General features: G+C 44.2%; 1 protein-coding gene across 2 annotated transcripts in view; it reads left to right on the top strand.

Annotated features, from left to right (window-relative positions):
* The window catches only part of ACER1 (alkaline ceramidase 1), a 54,809-nt gene that overhangs the window by 21,312 nt on the left and 13,264 nt on the right, over window positions 1-20,233 (top strand). For both annotated transcript variants that reach the window (XM_066574180.1, XM_066574179.1), the window contains 4 exons: window positions 7,811-7,925; window positions 8,130-8,268; window positions 16,698-16,835; window positions 19,181-19,318. In XM_066574180.1, coding sequence (XP_066430277.1) covers window positions 7,811-7,925; window positions 8,130-8,268; window positions 16,698-16,835; window positions 19,181-19,318 — 530 coding nt within the window. The remainder of the gene's footprint in view (window positions 1-7,810; window positions 7,926-8,129; window positions 8,269-16,697; window positions 16,836-19,180; window positions 19,319-20,233) is intronic.

Genomic DNA, 20,233 nt, shown 5'->3' with positions numbered 1-20,233 from the left:
GTAGAGCGAATCAAGTGCTGATGAAGAATTTACAGTTCGATGTCATGTGATGCCACCGTTTCTTCCTCTGCGGTGAAACTGGATGATCAAAAGAGAGTCCATACACATAGAGTATAGTTGAAAACAAAGCCGGGAGCGGTCGGCAATGTTGCTTGGAAAAACGCCAACTTTAAGCAGTCCAACAATAAATAGGCCAGAGCATAGCACCAGAGATTGGAGCTGCAGGAAGATCATTTGCATATTCCATGTGCATTCTGTGAAGAGCAAAGAATCACTGCAAGTGGGAAGATTGCCGGGGTTATCCGGGTCTAGCTGCTCGGAGGACAAAGCCAAACCAGAGATAGGAGCTGCAGGATGATCACTTGCATATTCCCTGTGCAATCTGAGAAGAGTAAAGAATCACTGCAAGTGGGAAAATTGCCAGGATTAGCCGGGTCTAGCAGCTCGGAGGATATCGCCAGACCGCACGTCAAAGTTGTGCGCCTAGTATTAGCTTATAGGTTATGTATCTTCACTACAATTCTTGACTTTTAGAAGCTTGGAAGTGGACATCAACTGACAACATGGAAAAGGATAGGAGCCATATAGTGAGCTTCAACGTCTGCTATATGTTTACAGACCTACCAGAGGAAAAAACAAACTTCACCTACTAGAAATGCAAGCTTGTTTCTCTACTGAAAGAAAAGGTGCAAAGACTTCAGGAGAGAATAGCTACGTTGAAACTTATTAAGGAAGGTGAGGATTTTCGTGACAGACTAGAATAAATTATTCAAAATGTTGAAGGAAAAGAAATGTCCAGTGTACCTGCAGAAGCAGAGGATTGGAAGCAAGTGACCCAAAGAAGCAGGAGGATCAGGAGTTAGCCAGCACCCATACTGCTTGGAAACCGGTACCAGGTTCTCACACAGTGGGGCCTGGCACTGTTCCTGAGTAGAAGGAGAAAGAGGTACAGCAAGAAATGACTCTACCCACAAAGAACAGAGCAGAGAAGAAAGAGGTACAACAAGAAAAGACTCTACCCACAAAGAACTGCTTAATAAGCGCACAGAGTCCTCTTGAATGGAGAAAAAGAAGTGCTGTTGTGAAGAAGAAAAGGAGAGTGCTGGTCGTGGGGGATTCCCTATTGAGAGGAACAGAGACTGCTGTCTGCAGACCTGACACCTCAAAAGAGGCGTGCTGTTATCCAGGTGCACAAACCAGAGATGTGTCTGATAGGCTGTCAAGACTTTTCAGTCCTACAGAACACCACCCATTCCTACTAATACATGTAGGGACAAATGACACTGCAAAAAAAGGACCTTGCAACTATCTGCAGAGACTTTAAAGACCTTGGAAAGAAGGATAAGGAACTAGGAGCACAGGTAGTCTTCTCATCCATCCTCCCAGTGGATTGCCATGGAATAAGGAGATGGAACAGGATTCTAGAGGTAAACAACTGGCTACGTCGATGGTGTCATCAGCAAAGATTTGGATTTCTAGACCATGGATTGAATTACCTATATGATGGATTGTTTTCTAGAGATGGGTTGCACCTTAAAAAACAGGTAAACATATATTTGGTGGGTGCCTTGCTTCACTTATTAGGAAAACTTTAAACTAGAACAATATGTGAAGGGAATTGAAAGGCCAGATAAAAATATACAGCTAATTAATACATTTGAGAACCTTGCTATTAAAAGTGAAAAGAAAGAACAAAGCCAAAAAATTCTGAAGGAAAGCAGAGGAGCAAGAGACATCGATCACAAACTAAAATGTTTCTACACAAATGCCCAGAGCATGGGAAACAAACAAGGAGAATTGGAGCTCCTAACACAGGAAGAGAAATATGATGTCATAGCCATTACGGAAACCAGGTGAAATGATACACATGATTGGAATACAAGGCTTGAAGGATACAACTTATTTATAAGAAACAGACCTAAAAAAAGGGGGGAGGAAGTGTTGCGTTGCATGTTACGAAAACATCTTCACAGAGATTCAAGCTTCAGAGCATGGTAGTTCTGTAGAAACTGTTTGGGTAAGAATACAAGGAGAGAACAACAGAAAGGACACTATTGTAGGCATTTACTATAGGCCACCTGGACAAGCAGAAAATATGGATGAACTCTTTCTACATCAGATGGCCATCTCTCAAGAAAGCATGACATAGTGATCACGGGAGATTAACTATCCAGACATTTGTTGGGAATCTCTCTCAGGTAAAAGTAATGGATCCAACAAATTCTTATCCGCTCTTGCTGACAATTTTATCTTCCAAAAGGTAGAAGTAATCAATCAGTGTAAGTGCAAAAACAAATCGCTCACTATTCCCTTGCTGGATGGCTGACTTACCATTACATGTAAACGCTCCCCGGCACCGCTTCACACATAAGGTGAAGTACTGAATGAAAAAGCAGCGATGTATTTTAGTCTTAACACTCTACTCCAGTGCTGATGACCTAGGCAGTGACAACAGCGCTCGAACAGTCAGCCCGTACAAAAATGCCATAACTAACATCTGCAGGCAGCGGTCAGAAAACGACTTCTCCTTTTATGGTCCTCTTACACGGGACGATTTATTCGGAATCGTTCAAATTCTCATGCTCCCGTGGACATTTGAATGATATTTGTCCCCTGTAAACGCCTGCATCGACTGAGCAAGAATTGTTCAGTCATTCAGTTTCCGCATGCAGAAGATGAAACAACAAGCCGTCCAGTGTACACAGCAGCCGGTCACTTCTGAAAAACTGTCTGCGTACTGTGAATGGAGGCGGCGTGGGGAGAATGCTCTTTGGACGCTTCACCTCCATGCTGCATGTGATACGGTCAGTGTAACCTGCAGTCGCTCACTTCTGTAGGACTGTCTGCTTACTGTAAATGGAGGCAGCAGGGGGAAGAATGCTCCTCAGATGCTCCTTCTCAATGCCGGCAGCGATCTTGTCAGTGTATCCAGCAGTCAGTCACTTATGTAGATCTGTCTGCTTACTGTGAATGCAGGCGGCGTGGGGAGAATGCTCCTCGGGCGCTTCTCTTCCATGCTGGCAGCTATCCGGTCAGTGTAACCAGCAGTGAGTCACTTCTGTAGGACTGTCTGCGTACTGTGAATGCGGGCGGCGTGGGGAGAACGCTCCTCGGATGCTCCTCCTCCATGCCGGCAGCGATCTGGTCATTGTAACCAGCAGTCATTCATTTCTGTAGGACTGTCTGCTTACTGTAAATGGAGGCGGCGGGGGGAGAACGCTCCTCGGATGCTCCTCCTCCATGCCGACAGTGATCCGGTCAGTGTAACCAGCAGTCGGTCACTTCTGTAGGACTGTCTGCTTACTGTGAATGGAGGCGGTGGGGAGAGAACACTCCTTGGATGCTCCTTCTCCATGCCGGCAGCTATCCGGTCTGTGTAACCAGTCAGTCAGTCACTTCTGTAGGACTGTCTGCTTAATGTGAATGGAGGCGGAGGGGGAGAACGCTCCTCTCTTCAGCATATATGGACAGGCCTCCATACCTTTTTTGATACAAGTTGCTTTGCTGACTCCAGCCATTGACTGTTGTGGAAAACCCATAAAGCCTACATAAGGGGAATTTTTATCGGCTTACACTCAAAGGCTAAAATGGAAACACAAAAAGAAATTGATTCTCTCTTAGTGGAAATTTCTGTGCGGGTAATTCAAGATGACCTTCACAAAGTTCGAGAGCATTTAAATTCTACTCAACACCACCTCACAAACATCTCAGCCCTCATCAAAAAAGCAAGAGCACAAGACCATATTATATCCTTACAAAATGAATGGGGTGTAATCCTCACCTCCATTGCAATTATAGCCAAGCATTCCAGGAAATCTATTCTAAACTATATAACATTTAGCAAAATGAGCAGGTTGAACCCTTAATACAGGGTGTACAGTTATGTCCTGCAGGTTTGGGGTCTGTATGGAGGGGGATCGCAGCCGACACCCACCTGCAACAGCTCCGATAAGCACCACTACTGATTGGAGCTGGTAATGCTTTAAATGCCCCACTGGTCCCGCACGTCCCCCGAAATAAGATCATGGGATGCCAGGTGGCTGCCATTGCACATTGTCTATCAAGCATGGTTTGATTGTCAGATCACGGTATAATGTAAAGCTATGGCATTACATTATACCGCAGGAGCAATCAAACCATCGCAAGTTCTTGTCTCATATGAGGACTACAAAAAGGTAAATATTAGTTTTAAAAATTTTATTAACTATTAAAAAAATAAGAGGTAATAAACGTTTGTTTTGTTATTTAAAAAAAAAACCTTTTTCAATATTTAGAATAAAATAATCTAAATAATAAAACAAAAAAATTTTTTTAGTACTGCTGCATCCGTAAAAGTCAGATCTATCAAAGTAATGCATTATTTACCCCGCATAATGAACGTCGTCAGAAAAAAAATAAACGACACCAGAAATGCACTTTTTTTTGGTCACGCTGTTCCTAAGAAAAAATGTAATAAAAAACGATCAAAAGGTCCTATGTGCTCTAATATTGTACAAATGGAAACTACAGGACATCCCACAGAAAATGAGCCCTTAGGCCTCCTTCCCACGAGCATGACGGGCTCCGCCGCGTAATATTCCGCAGTGAAGCCCGTCACGGCGCCCCCCAGAGACCCCATACTTACCAGCGGAAGATAGCGTGAAGACGCTTCCCCGCCCACCGCCGTCGCGTCATGTGACACGCCCACCGCGTCACATGACGCGGCCGGCCGTGTCACGTGACGCGCCGGCCGCGTCATATGACGCGCGGCGGTAGGCGGGGAAGCGTTTTTTCACGCTATCTTCCGCTGGTTGCAGCGGGAGATAGCGTGAACGGACGGCTTCCATTGACTGCAATGGAAGCCGTCAGCGCGTACACCCGCAGCAAATAGAACATGCTGCGGGTGAGAACGGGAGATTTCACGGTGCGTAATTCCGCGATGGAATTACGCATCGTGAGCATTGTGCTATTAGGTTCAGTGGAACCTAATAGTAGGGGGCAACGCAGCGGATTTTTGCCGCGGATTTACGCGGCGTAAATCCGTTCGTGGGAAGGAGGCCTTAAACAATTATGTTGATGGAAAAATAAAAAAGTTATGGCTGTCAGAAGATGGCGACAGAAAATTATTTAAAAAAATTTAATATCTTTGCAAAAAAATAAAAGTAGTGCAGCAAAAAAAAAAAAACTATATAAATTTTGTATCGTAGTAATGGTAATGAGCTACAGATGAGCTAGCGTACTCGGCCACGCCCTTTTTTTGCCCAAGCGCCACGATTTTCGAGTACTTCCGTACTCGGGCGAAATGATTCGGGGGGCGTCGTGGGTGAGTGGGGGGTTGCAGCGGGGAGTGGGGGGAGAGGGAGAAAGAGAGGGCTCCCCCCTGTTCCCCGCTGCTACCCCCCGCTCCGCCACGCCTCTCCCCGGCCCCCGGCGCCCCCCGAATCTTTTCACCCGAGTACAGAAGTACTCGAAAATTGCGGTGCTCGATCGAGTAAATACCCGAAACGAGTAGGTTCGCTCATCTCTAGTAATGACCCATGGAATAAAGTTATTCAGATCAAGATGCACCTAAAGATGGTGGAATTTCATTTTTTTCCACTTAGAATTTTTAAAAAGTTTTTCAGTACATTATATGCTACTTTATATAGTACTATTGACTAATACAATTCATCCCACAAAAACATGTCCTCAGACATCGCCAATGGATACATAAAAGAGTCATGATTTTTTAAAAGGGGGAAGAAAAAAAGAAAATGAAAAAAAAGGGCCGCATCCTTAAAGAGGCTGTCCGGCCATGACAAGTGCATCTATATACTTCTTTATGGTCATTACAGAGCACTTTGTAATATGATATGTGCATTGTAAATGAGTCATACAGAAGTTATATACTTACCTGAACAGGTGCCTCCCACCTATGCTTACCATTCCGTCGTCCCTGGATATGACAAATTCAGTCCGGCAGTCTTCACCTCTTATCGCACAAGCGCAGTCCTCTTCTCCTCTTGTCTGCTCTTCGTGAACGCGCTTCTCCCACGCTGCGCATGCGCAGTCCATTGACGTCCTGGTCATGGTTGCCGGCTCCCACTGACAGTTTGGAGCTGAAGTCGATCCTGACAGCAGCGTCCAACGGACGACGGAAGGGTAAGTGGAGGGTCCCTATAACTACTGGGGGCAGTATTGGCAATCACTTTTACTAGTACTTACGGGGGATGGGGCGGGGGGGGTGGTGGTGTCACTATTACTACTGGGGCATCTATTGGGGGGACACCATTACTGCTCTGGTAACTATTGGGGGTCTTTATTACTACTGGGACATCTATTGGGGGGTGGGGGGTCACCATTACTGCTGTGGCAAGTATTGAGGGTCACTATTACTATGGAGGCATCTATTTGGGGTCACCATTACTGCTATGGCAACTATTGGGGATCACTATTACTATTGGTGCATCTATTGGGGGTCACCATTACTGCTCTGGAAACTATTGGGGGTCATTTACTACTGGGGCATCTATTGGGGGTCACTATTACTCCTCTGGCAACTATTGGGGATCACTATTACTATTGGGGCATCTATTGGGGGTCACCATTACTGCTCTGGAAACTATTGGGGGTCATTTACTACTGGGGCATCTATTGGGGGTCACTATTACTGCTGGGGCAAATATTGGGGGTCTCACTATTACTACTGGGGCATCTAATGGGGGTCACCATTACTACTGAGGCAACTATTGGGGGTCACTTTTTTTGCTGGGGCAAGTATTGGGAGTGATTATTACTGTTGGGGCAATTATTGGGGGTCACTATTACTGCTGGGGAAATTATTGGGGGTCATTATTACTGCTAGGGCAACTATTGGGGGTCACTATTACCACTGGGGCAATTATTGGGGGTCACTATTACCGCTGGGGCAATTATTGGGGGTCACTATTACCGCTGGGGAAATTATTGGGGGTCACTATTAGTGCTGGGGCAATTATTGGAGTTTACAATTTGTGCTGGGGCAATTATTGTGGGTCATTATTTATGATGGTATCAATAGATTAGGCGTGCACTCCACCAGCCTTTATATAGCATAGGATATAGCTGAAATAACAAGGGGGACTTACCCGGTGACTAGTGGGGTTCCTACCCAGGAAACTCCACTAGCACCTCCAAATCCATGGTCGGGATGTAATATGTATATAGGATCCTCCTGTCGTCCCTCTTATCCTGAAGTTATTCAGGAGAGCTGCAGAGTGTTCGTACCTCTATTGCTAGATGACCCAAGATGCAATATACCAGAAGGAAAAAAAGCCTCCGCACTCCACAGGGAAAGACTATTGGATCTCTTCAATACCATATAATATGATCATTTTATTCAAATACAATGCAATGCGTTTCGTCGCCAAAGTCGCGACAGCAAAAAAATAGTACAGCAAAAAAAAAGTTTGGTATTGTAGTAATCGCACTGACACATAGAATAAAGTCATGTCATTTTTTTGTTGCAGTGTGTAGGAGGTTTTTTTTCCATTTCTCTCCACTTAGAATTTTTAAAAAGTTTTCAGTACATTATAAGGTACATTAAATAGTACCATTAAAAATACAGCTTGTCCCACAAACACAAGCCCTCATACATAGGTGGTGAGGAAAAAGTGAAAAGGGAAAAAAATGGCAGCGTCCTTAAGGGGTTAAACTTTAAGTCTCCTTGAAAAAAAGTCACACGTTTTGGTGCTACTATCAGTGTTGTTCACATTTCATCATATATGTATAATTATTGTATTATGTCACAAGTAAACATTTTTTTTATAAAACTAAACCAGAACAGAACTTTAATTCTTGTCATTTCTCCCAGGTTACAAATGTGGCCTTCCTTCTGGTTGGCCCTCTTATGATGTACCTCTCGCATCCGTATGCCTGCAGACGTAGCCTGACTGTTCACCTGGTCTGGATCATGTTCATCATGATTGGTTTGTACAAGTACATTGTCACAGTTTTCCCACCATTCTTCTTTCTAAGACACTAGTCATTAAATTATGTTCCACCCATCATCATCATAATAATCTTTAGTTTTTTTGGCGCCAACATATTCCACAGCACTTTGCAAAACGTTAGCTTCATCACGTAAGCGATCTAGTGCACTGGATAACATTCTAATATTGATTTCACGTCAGGTCTCTTCTCCATGTACTACCACATGACACTGAGCTTCTTTGGACAGTTACTGGATGAAATCTCCATCTTGTGGGTTATCTGTCTTGGCTATGCTATCTGGCTTCCACAACCTTACTTCCCGAGGTTCATCAAGGACAGGTGATATTGATCCTTTATATAGTCATGCTTTATTTATACCTATATAATTGTCTTATTGTGTCTTGTTTAACCCTTTTCAATCCACTGTCTGACGTCTTCCTACATTCTGATTGAAGCTTGTGCAGCTCCAATGTCAGAAGACGTCTGACAGGGTATTCTTACCGTCTATTGCCAGCCACTCCGCTGTCGGAGCCTCTGTGGCGCACACACACACTGGCTTTAGCCAGCAGATGGCACCGTTGTATAACAGCAAAAAGAGAATTCTTTTACGAAACCCTGAATTTCAAAATTGGATTGGAAAGGATTAATAATGAAAAATGGCTAATCACGGTTTCTAGTTAAAAAAAAAAGAGATCCAACCATTAGAAAAATATAATGAATATATAAAATGTTATATGGTTGTGGAAACTCCCTTCCGCATGACTCCTGGTCTTCAATTGCCGACAATTAAAGTCCATTGAAGGTAAATGGCAAAAAATATCTGGTTTGTAGCTGGATTCTTTTTTTTTCACACTTAGATAAAAAAGTAGTCGTCTTTAGTTTCTTGAAATGTGTAAATGCATCTGCCTAGAGATGGTCTGCTGGAACAAAGTAGCCCTCCTGGATCTTGTAGAGGGCTTATTACTGTATCAGATAGTGGCAATGGAGGGCTTAATTCAGTGAAATGCTTGGTGATTACATGTTCTGCCCAATAGTAATCATATCTTAGAAACATAGAAAGTTGAGGAAAAAAACACCCGGTCCTCCTGATCGCTCTTATATAATTTACTTTCTTTCTCTCTTAGGATAGATCTATATTATCTCAGCAGCTTGAATTCGATTAGAGCTTTTTTCGAACCACTCTTCTAGAAGTTTGTTCCAAGCATCTACTACTCTTATAGTAAAATAATACTTCCCGATATTGCTTCTCACATAGCTCACACTGCACGCACCTATAGCTGCACAGTCACGCAGGAGCATGATACTGTTCACACTGAACATCCTGAACCCTACACAGACACCTCATGTTCAGCATATACACAGAAGATACAGAAGACTGCACAGACATGAAGGAGCACAACACAATTCACACTGAGCATGCACACAGAAACACCTCAGAAATGCCACACCTGTAGGGGTATGCTGTTGAAAAAGTATGTAGTACAACAGATCCAAGCAGCAACCCTAAAGGCCCATTTACATGCAAAGACAATCTTTCAAATAATTGAAAGATTGACAGTTTTAACGATCATTTTGCATAAACTGCTAATGGCCACTAATGTCCATTAGCAGTTTATTACCTTCATTTGCATGTAAATGAGCCTCTAGCAGCTGTTTGCAAATCCCAGCATGTTGCGTGGACTTTGCACTCAGCTGCATTGTCTTCAAAATCAGCAGCTCCCATGGAGAACACAGCATGCGGTCCCTGTTATCTCTTTCCAGCTGAATGATGGATTTTAGGCTCAGCTAAAAATCATCGTTCAGCCGAAGAGTGAAAGATGGAAGAATTTACACGCAACGATTATTACTCTAAAGCCATGAATAATTTTGAGTGATAATCGTTGTGTGTAAATGGGTCTTAACACCATCTGTGCGGAGTCCACAGCAAAATAGAACATGCTGCGATTTTTCCTCTGCTCATGGAATACTCAATTCGTATCCACGAGTGTGAGCGAATAACTGAAAGCACATGCCTTTCTATGTGTGCAATTTGCTGTGGATCCTCCATGCGGACGCCAATCGCGGATTCCACAAAAGGGATCTGTTTGCGTGAAGCCGGCCTTAGAATGTTGCAATCCACAGATTATTAGGGATCATAAATAATTACTCACTCTGTCTGATAAGAAGATTGTCCCTAGCCCTACACAGAATGTTGCTGAGTTGTCCAGAAAACAGAACTGTAAGTTCTGAATCAAGGCATCTCTAACCCTTGTGATGATCGAGGATCTTCTTACACATCTTCACATAGGGATCACAGTTTAGGAGGACTGTATTGCCCCCTTTATTCAATGGCTTAATCACTAGGCCATGCTCTTGTTCACGGGCTCATAAGGATGGAAGCTCACTACTCCCAACTCCCCTGATTTAGCCCCCACCCTCAAATTATGCCCATCATGTCCACTGCCTACCTGCATAGCTCCCCACCCCATCCCTATTGAGCACCCCTTCCACGTGCGCTCTAATGCGCTGTGGAATAAGTTAGCGCTATGCAAATAAAGATTATTATTGGTATCACTAGAGGATGAGTGTTCCATAGCGATGGAACTTCTAGTATTGGCTGAGTGGGCCATGTCTCTTAGTTGGCGCCAGATTATGTGGGCTTTACAACCGGACCTTGGATGGGTTGGTCTGGTGGTACTCTTCATTAACCACCAGCCCCCCATCAGAGCTGGCTGGTAGTAACATTGCTCTATCCTTGACTCTATATCATGGTTGTTTCCGCCTGTGTTTTACATGGGTTGGGTGGAAAAACAGTTATTCTATTCAGCACAGCCTCGTTCACCTTATTGTGAAATTTGTCTGCCTGCCAATATATAATCAGGGCATGGCAGTAGTAGTTATCAGTCTGATGATCTAAACTAGGGAAACGCGTGGAGTAGAGCAAGAATTAGCTATCTGAGCTAGTATGAGTAATTGCAGATTTATATCTCTTGTACCAGAGTCATATCTGAGTAGAATTGGCTTGCCTATCTGCTGGCTGTAAGCGTTATCAACATCCCTCCGGAGTCAGGCAGATTATATACTAGCTGTGGTTTAGTTTTAGTACAAATAGCAGATAAGGCCAGTAGGCCACCTATTTTTTAGTGGGTGTATCTAGTGTACAAGCCGAACAAACGAACAAAGCCTGTAGTGGCAGAATTGTGTTTCTCCAGCTTTTCCCTCACCTGAAGCGTGACCGACATGTATTCAGGCATTTAGGAAAGTTGGGTGATTGCCGCTGTTCACTGTTATCAATGTGGATTTACTTAAGGATTGGAAGTCTTCTCTTTCCTGCCATCTTGTCACTGTTACTTGCTTCTTGAGCTCTCTGTGGGTATTTGCACACATTGACTAGTTAAGTCTATATACATTTTAAGGGCTCCTCTATTTGTATAGATATATTGATTAGCATATTATTCTGCTTCCCCTACATAAGTTTCTCCTTTTTATGATACCGATTGGCGATTTTCTGGGTTCGCGGCTATTGCCATCTTTATCATCTTCCAAACGTTTTTCGCTTCATCTACATAGGAGAATTGTCTGTCTTTTCCCCACCATACTGCTCTGAGATAACAGAGACTCCACAGCAGTTATGGGAAGTCTAGTATCCTGATGTAGGTAAATAGGTGTCTGTAGTAGCCCATTATTTTAAGCACTATAATAAAGCTTACGTTCTAAGGGCTCGTTCAGATGAATTTCAGAACACGCTTCTATAGGAACCAATAGATTCCTATAGAAGTGTTCACATGGACGGTTGTTAGACGCACTGAATCGGCGCTTCTAACAAAGAAAGGACATGCAAGTGCAAATTCGCATGTCGGCTCCAAGGTGCGCGCAAAGATAGGACATGTCCTATCTTTGCTGCGTGATTTCCATAGACTCCTATGGGAGCCTTGACAGCATGCAGTTCGCACCCTATGTGAACTGACTACTACACAGAGCTTGAAGTAGCCCGTTCACATAATCATTTCAGCACTGTTAGCAGCAAGCTTTTCCCACTGCTAACAGCGCTGAAACGGCACTCATCTGAACGAGCCCTAAGGGCCATTTTCAATTCTTCTATTTAGGGCTTCTACTGCCTTTCAGTGATTTGTCTAATGTACAGTTTGAACACACTTTCACTGTGATTCATGGTAAATTTATTGTATTGAGATAATGAGCAATAAAAGTGTGAAAACGGGAATTTCTCCTGCGTTTAATTTTACTTTTATTCCAGCAAGTAATTAGATTGTAGAATTAGTAAGTAATTAGATTACCTACTAATTTAGTAAGTAATTAGATTACCTACTAATTACAGCAAGTAATTAGATTGTAGTTTGTAGAATAGAAAGAAATGAGGTGTATTTACTAACACTGTTGAAAAGTTAGTGCGAACCTAGACCAGGCAGTCTTAAATTGCACCAGATTAATTACAGGTTCTCTGCTGAATGATAAATTTGCTGCGTTTTTAAGACTGTGTAGTGTAAGTTTAGATCACCTTCCAGTTAGCTTAGTTTATACCCAAAAATGTGATCAAAATTTTGATGCAATTTCACACAGTTTTTGGTGACATTTAGGTCATGCCCCCTTTTTTTTCTTACGAAGGAACGCTGCTTTGTTGGACACAGAAAGCAAAAAATTCCAAAAATGCCTAAAACGCATAGTAAATGTGGCGCAAAGAATATTTGACAGTTTTCTGGCACAATTTGTACCAGAAAACTATTACATTTTCAATAGCAAATAAGCCCCAATGTGTTTGTTCTTATAATTCTCATAATTGTAACTATTTAATTTTTCTAATGAATTGACTGTGTGGTGGCCATATTGGAGGCAAGCTTGTATTCGCTGTACTGTCACTATAGAGTGTACAGCAGGGTCTTTGTACTTAATGGCAGCTATAAAGTCAATTAACAGAGAAATGTTATGGATTACTACAGTCTCCAGGAAGTGAGCAGGGAGTGGCGGAGCGGCTACACACAGGCCCTTATCTGTGTGTATAGTGCTGCTGTCTTCTCTTATGTAGGATATGTAGCAGTACAAGAGTGCTTCCAACTGTGTTCAAATTGCTGTCCTACCAAAGATAATGAGATGACTCTGCTCATCCTACACAGTAAAGGCCCGTTTACACAATGATTATTGCTCAAAATTCGTTCAAAAGCCATCTTTTGACCGACAATCGTTGAGGTAAATGTGTACCCATTGGAGATGAGCGAGCACCAAAATGCTCGGGTGCTCGTTACTCGGGACGAAATTATCGCGATGCTCAAGGGTTCGTTTTGAGTAACGAACCCCATTGAAGTCAATGGGCGACCCGAGCATTTTTGTATATCGCCGATGCTCGCTAAGGTTTTCATTTGTGAAAATCGGGGCAATTCAAGTGATGGGAACGACACAGCAATGGATAGGGCAGGCGAGGGGCTACATGTTGGGCTGCATCTCAAGTTCCCAGGTCCCACTATTAAGCCACAATAGCGGCAAGAGTGCCCCCCCCCCCCCCGCACTGTCAGCGTAAAGATCGTTCTCCTCTGCCATAGCTGTAACAGCTGTGGCAGAGAAGAACGATGTTAGCCCATTGAATTCAATGGAGCCGGCAATACAGCAGGTTCCACTGAAAGCAATGGGCTGCCGGCGTGCGCGGGATGAATTGTTGGGAAGGGCTTAAATATAGAAGCCCTTCCCTGCAATTCATCCAGAAATGTGTAAAGATAAAAAAAATATACCGTATATACCAGCGTGAAAGGCGACGGGGCGTATAAGACGACCCCCCAACTGTCACCTTATACGCCTTGGCAATACAGTGGAGCAAAAAATAAAAATCACTACTCACTTCCCCCGGCGTTCTGCGGTGCTGCTGCAGGATGTCGCTCCCTCCTGGTCCCCGGCAGAGCATTGCTTTCTGGACGCAGGGCTTGAAATCCCCGCCTCCAGAAAACACACGTGCCTTCAGCCAATCACAGCCAATGACAATGATGTCATTGAATGGCTGTGATTGGCTGACGGCGTGTGTTAGCTAATCACAGTAGCTTTCTGGAGGCGGGGATTTCAAGCCCTGCGTCCAGAAAGCAATGCTCTGCCAGGGACCAGGAGGGAGCGACAGCCTGCAGCAGCGCCGCAGAACACCGGGAGAGGTGAGTAATGATTTTTTTTTTTGGACACTTTCTTTTTTTTTGTATTACCGGCGTATAAGACGACCCCCGACTTCAGAGCAGATTTTTCGGGGTTCAAAAGTCGTCTTATACGCCAGTATATACGGTATATACTTACCTTGTCCCGGCAGACGGAGTTCAGTGCGGCCGGCCTACAGTGGGTGTGAAGGGGGTGTGAGTCAGACCTGCCCCCTGATTGGCTCAGCGCTGAGTCTGACTCACACCCCCTTCACACCCACTGCCGTCCGCCGTGGCTGAACTCCGTCTGCCGGGACAAGGTAAGTATATATATATATATTTTTTTATTTTAACACATTTCTGGATGAATTGCAGAGAAGGGCTTATATATTAAAGCCCTTCCCGACAATTCATCCCGCGCACACCGGCAGCCCACTGCTTTCTATGGAACCTGCTGTATTGCCGGCTCCATTGAATTCAATGGGCAAACATTGTTCTTCTCTGCCACAGCTGTTACAGCTGTGGCAGAGAAGAATGATTTGTCTTCTATATGTTCTCAATGGGGTCGGCGCTGCTGCCGCCGGCCCCATTGAGCGCATATAGAGAAGAGAACAGAGCGTTAGGAGTGATTTTAGGCTTCAAGAACCCCAACGGTCCTTCTTAGGCCATAGAAATTGCAGATCGCACCTATCTGCGATCTGCGATTTCTATGGCCTAAGAAGGACCGTTGGGGTTCTTGAAGCCTAAAATCACTCCTAACGCTCTCCCTATAGCAGCTCCAGCATCAACAGCACTTTCCCTGAACTATGTCAGAATGCATCTGTGGCGAGCCGCGGGCGGGCAGATTTTAATACTCGGGTGACACCTGATCTCGCCAGCCACTCACTGCAGGGGGAAGTTGTAATGTCTTCCCTGTCTTTCTATTGGCCAGAAAAGCGCGCTAACGTCTCAGAGATGAAAGTGAAAGTAACACGAACATCGCGTGGTGCTCGTCTCGAGTAACGGGCATCTCGAACACCCTAATACTCGAACGAGTATCAAGCTCGGACGAGTACGCTCGCTCATCTCTAGTACCCATTGTACACTTACTGTGAAATTTTGGTCCATTGTCGAGTTCAGCTCAGCTTAAAATCCATCGTTGCTGAAAGGAGGGACTGCACGCTGATTTCTCTGCGGGCAGCACTGATAACATTTTTTAACAGCTGCTGTCTCACTGGAGAACAATAGCGATGTATTTAGAGAACAGACCACCTGCTGTTCTCTAAACACATGTAAATGAAGTACTAAGGGGCTGATTAGCCCATTAGTACCTATGCAAAATGATCACTTAAAACTGTCGTTTCTGACGGATTTTGAGCGATTAAATGTGTGTGTAAATGCACCTTAAGGCTGGTCTCACATGAGCGATCCGGATTCCGCATGCAGGAGCCTGCAGCAGAATTTGGCTCTGATCACAGCCAGCAAACCGCGTACCTGATTTTTATTTAATGCAGATGACCACGGACGCTCACTGTTGATCATGTGCAGTACACATTTTTCTTCTTGAATGTTTGTTTTTCCCGTGCAATTGCCAGGTGATGACGCGGGTACCTGCGGCCTATCTGCAATGTCAATTGTGGATGGGCCACGGGTCGTCCGGCTTCAATTGACTTTTCTTCCACTTGCGGAAATCGCAATGCGTTTCCACGAGTGTGAAGGAAAAAGCGATTTTTTTTAAATACCTATCAATGCATGCCTTTTGCTGCAGATCCTCTGTGTGAATGCCAACTCCGCCCGCGTGCAGCTGGCCTAAAGTTGAAATGTGGGCTGCAAAAAATGTCAGACTATTGTGCTACTGATTAGGCTAGTTCTACATGGGCGATCGCGATTTGGCCGCGAGAAAATCGCATCTTTGTTCTCACGATTTTTGAGCGTCAGTGATCCTTTAATTTTTTAGAATAATCTCACATAGCATCGCTGCCGCTAGCGATAAAATTGCACGTTTTGTTATTGCTAAAGTCAATAGTACCTTCTAGTGTTAAAACCGCATTGCATTGCAATGCAAGTTTGTGCCTTGTGATGCGATAAAAAGGAGACTGCATAGGGAAATAGGGGAGATAGAAAAATTGCGCATCGCAGAAAGATAGCGCATATCACACATATCACTAATAAGAAGGAAACCATTGAAAATCATTGGTAAATCTGCTTTTTTACTCTTCTACCCACTGGCGTTTCTTTTAATGCTGCAATATCGCTGCGTTTTTTTTAATGGGACTTTCTAATGTTAAAATCGCATCGCACAAAAATTGCAGAAGCACAAACTTGCGATTTTTGTGCGATGCCATTTTAACATTAGTAATTAACCCATTGAAAAAAAATGCAGCGATACCGCAGCGTTAAAGAAAACGCCAGTGGGTAGAAGCCCTAAGGATGAAAACTGGAACCATTCAACATGTTTTTAAGCACCTAAAAAATAAAATAATATATATCAAAAATCTTAAAAAAAGGTGTTTTGCTCATAAAAATGTGATTTAAATATGCCCATTTTTCATGATACATTCCATTGACTGTCTTTGTCCTCAAGGGGATAAACACCTAGATGCTGACTTCATGCATCCAGCAGGAATCTAGTTATGCTCCCAGTTTACAGTTTTCATGTAATAACCTTTTTTTGTCTTGTGTCCACAGGAACAAGTTTGGCGCTGCCGTCTTTCTTGTGGCTGTTGCTAGTACACTGTTGTCGTTTGTAAAGCCTGTAATCAATGCCTATGTCCTGAACAGTATAACTTTTCATATACTCTTTCTGCTGGTAAAAGAATTAAGAAAGTAAGTATTGTAGAAAACATCCGAATAACTAAGAACACTTGTAATAATAATAATCTTTATTTATATAGCGCCAACATATTCTGCGGCGCCTTATTCATATAGATTAGAACAATCACCTGGGAAAAGCTAGAAAGATATTATTTGTGATAAGTTGGCCCAGGTACCCAACACAATAATCTCCCTATTACATGGCAGTTAGACCCATGTTTTATATAAACCATCATCTGCATTGGGCGCTCCGTTCACAGCCTCCACCGCAGATCTGGCATGAGATGCCGGGTGAAAAATTCGCGCATGCAGGAATTTTTTCGTCCGGTAAAAATGCCGGCCGGGTGCAGGAACGGTCCTCATTATAGTTAAAAGGGCCTCTTGTGCAAAAATGTTATGACATTTCAGCATATTGTTTCGGCCTCGCCATTTTCAGGGGAATAGAGTGTGGCCTGTCAGGAGGGGGTGCAGCCACCCATTCCAAAAGCTTTATGTGAAATTTACGCCAGAAGTTGCCGTAAATTATGCTAGAAGTGTATACCTGGTTTGACTAGGCATACATTTATGTGAAGGCGCACCAAGCTGTGCATGCACCTCTTCATGTATTAAGCGCACCATACATATGCTGGGGATAATTATACTAAGTGTGTGTGTAAAAATAAGCCACCCCAAAATGCCTTTAAGGTTAACTTCACACGGGCAAGTGTGATTTTGGGCCGAGAATCACGGCCCAATATCGCAGTCGCCAGCATGCAATATCCCCATGGATGCCCAGTGTTTTTAGATCAAAAGCACCTTTCAACACTTTGGGGAAATAGCGAGTTTCTCGATAACGGCGCCGCTCGTGGTACGGTTGGAGGAAGGGAGCCAATTGATTGGTGGAGGAGGGAGAGCAGCAGCAGTTCCCACCAGCGCTTACCACCAATCAGATTTTAAACCTCCAAACCAGGAAGCATTGGCTCAAAACTATAAGCAAGTCTGCCGGAGCTACGGAGGAGAAGTGTGGTGGAACTGACAGCACCTCTTAGGTGATGTATTGTTTTTTTATGCAGATAGGCCTTATTTTAGGGCTTGTACAGTAGGCCTAGGGTTAATGCACGTTCCCCGTTGCCGTGCAGAGTGTTGTACTTTGGTGTCGCACGAGCTTTACAGCTGGGATACGTACTTCAGTTGTGGTGTGCACTGTTCTTCAGTGCAATAGTCTTTCAGCTAGTACAGTGGTAATCATCACCCTGCGTCTGTGCTGAGCAAGGAGTTTGAGTGCTGCATGGACGTGATAGGTATTTTCTGAACGAGAACCGTGAACGTTTGTTCCTGTCCATTTACTTAAACTCTTGATGAAGTAAAAATAAAACAGTACTGCCACAAAACAACTTGTAGAATGTTGAAGTAGTGAGGATTCCAAGGGCACTATGCATCCACAGTCCTAGTTATCTGTAGGATGTACCTCCTGGCCAAACTCTCTCTACTGCCAGACACTCACTTTTCTCGCACACTTGCAGCTTCTCTCTCTCCTGTTACATGCAGTTCTTGCGCTGCACTCCCATGTGTTTCCATCATGTCCTCAGGCACTCTTTCTCCATGCTGGCAGCGATGCGGTCAGTCGGTCACTTCTGTAGGACTGTCTGATTACTGTAAATGGAGGCGGTGGGGGGGAGAACGCTCCTTGGACGCTCCTCCCCTATGCTGGCAGCAATCCGGTCAGTATAACCAGCAATTGGTCACTTCTGTAGGACTGTCTGCTTACTGTAAATGGATGCAGCAGAGAGGGAATACTCCTCGAGCACTTCTCCTCCATGCCGACATCAATCCAGTCAGTGCAACCAGTAGTCGGTCACTTCTGTAGGACTGTCTGTGTAAGGTCTTACGGACACTGGATTGGAGCCCAGGTGTAGTAACCAGCGATCCAGTCAGTGTAACCAGCAGTTGGTCCCTTCTGTAGGACTGTCTGCTTACCGTGAATGGAGGCGGGGGCGGAGAGGGGATGCTCCATCTCCATGGCAGCAGCGATGTAAGCGATCCAGCGATACTCCCGTGTAACAGTACAGCATCACTGGGTCGAGACATAAATGGACCTTAACTGTGGCTAATTCAGGTGCTAAGATGAGTATTAGCTGCTTTATTAATTTTTGCCATGAAGGTTTTTTTAAGTAATCTCTCGGAAAAACCCCTTTAAATATATGGCCACCTTTATGTTACATAATAAAACATGAAAAGTCTTTAAAAAGGTAAATCCTTTCTATAGAACCATATATTCTGCGCCCAGCTATTCATTGCTGCCAATTGTACCTACTATACTTCAACAATGCGATGCTTGGCCACACATCCTAACCATTCTTTTGACATTTCACCCACAGGTGTGACAATCGTGACATTATTAATCTGACCTTCGTGTCATTTTCTCTGTGGCTAGTGGCCATTTCCTGTTGGCTCAGCGATCGCCTCTTCTGTAACTTTTGGGAAAGGCTTAACTTCAGCTACTTGCACAGCTTATGGTAAGAATTACTGGATTTTTTTACTGGGATGTAAAAAAATAAGTGTCATATTTTCAGTACGAGCTGCATGTAAACCTAGACATGACTAACATAGATCAGGCCTGCACAACATTCAGCCCGTCAGAGGTTTTCTGGCAGCCTGCGGACTGTGACATGATTGTGATATCAAGAGGTTAGTTGTTAGCCTCTAGACCTCAAGTCATGTCACAGTCCGGAGTAAAGTCACTTCACACTAGCCGCTGCTAGTGGTAAAGACTTTACTGCTAAAACTTTACTGCTAATGGCTAGCAGCAGCAGCAGCTAGCGTGATATGACAGTGTAGTGTGAAGGACCAGTCACATGACTGTCACTTAAAGGGGTTGTCCCGCGGCAGCAAGTGGGTCTATACCCTTCTGTATGGCCATATTAATGCACTTTGTAATGTACATTGTGCATTAATTATGAGCCATACAGAAGTTATAAGACGTTTTTCACTTACCTGCTCCGTTGCTAGCGTCCTCGTTTCCATGGAGCCGACTAATTTTCGCCGTCTAATGGCCAAATTAGCCGCGCTTGCGCAGTCCCGGTCTTCTTCTTTTTTCAATGGGGCTGCTCGTGCTGGATGCCGGCTCCGTGTAGCTCCGCCCCGTCACGTGCCGATTCCAGCCAATCAGGAGGCTGGAATCGGCAATGGACCGCACAGAAGCCCTGCGGTCCACCGAGTGAGAAGATCCCCGCGGCCATCTTCATCAGGTAAGTAAGAAGTCACCGGAGCGCGGGGATTCAGGTAAGCGCTCTCCGGTGTTCTTTTTTAACCCCTGCATCGGTGTTGAAAAAACAAAAAAACCCGTTTCGGCGCGGGACAACCCCTTTAAGTCAGGGAAGGTCCTGTTACCCCCGGGAATGGCAGAATCTTTAAACCTGTCCTGCAGTATT

Source organism: Eleutherodactylus coqui, chromosome 7 (assembly GCF_035609145.1).
Source record: "Eleutherodactylus coqui strain aEleCoq1 chromosome 7, aEleCoq1.hap1, whole genome shotgun sequence".
Lineage (NCBI taxonomy): Eukaryota > Metazoa > Chordata > Amphibia > Anura > Eleutherodactylidae > Eleutherodactylus > Eleutherodactylus coqui.
This window is presented reverse-complemented; position numbering and strand designations above follow the sequence as displayed.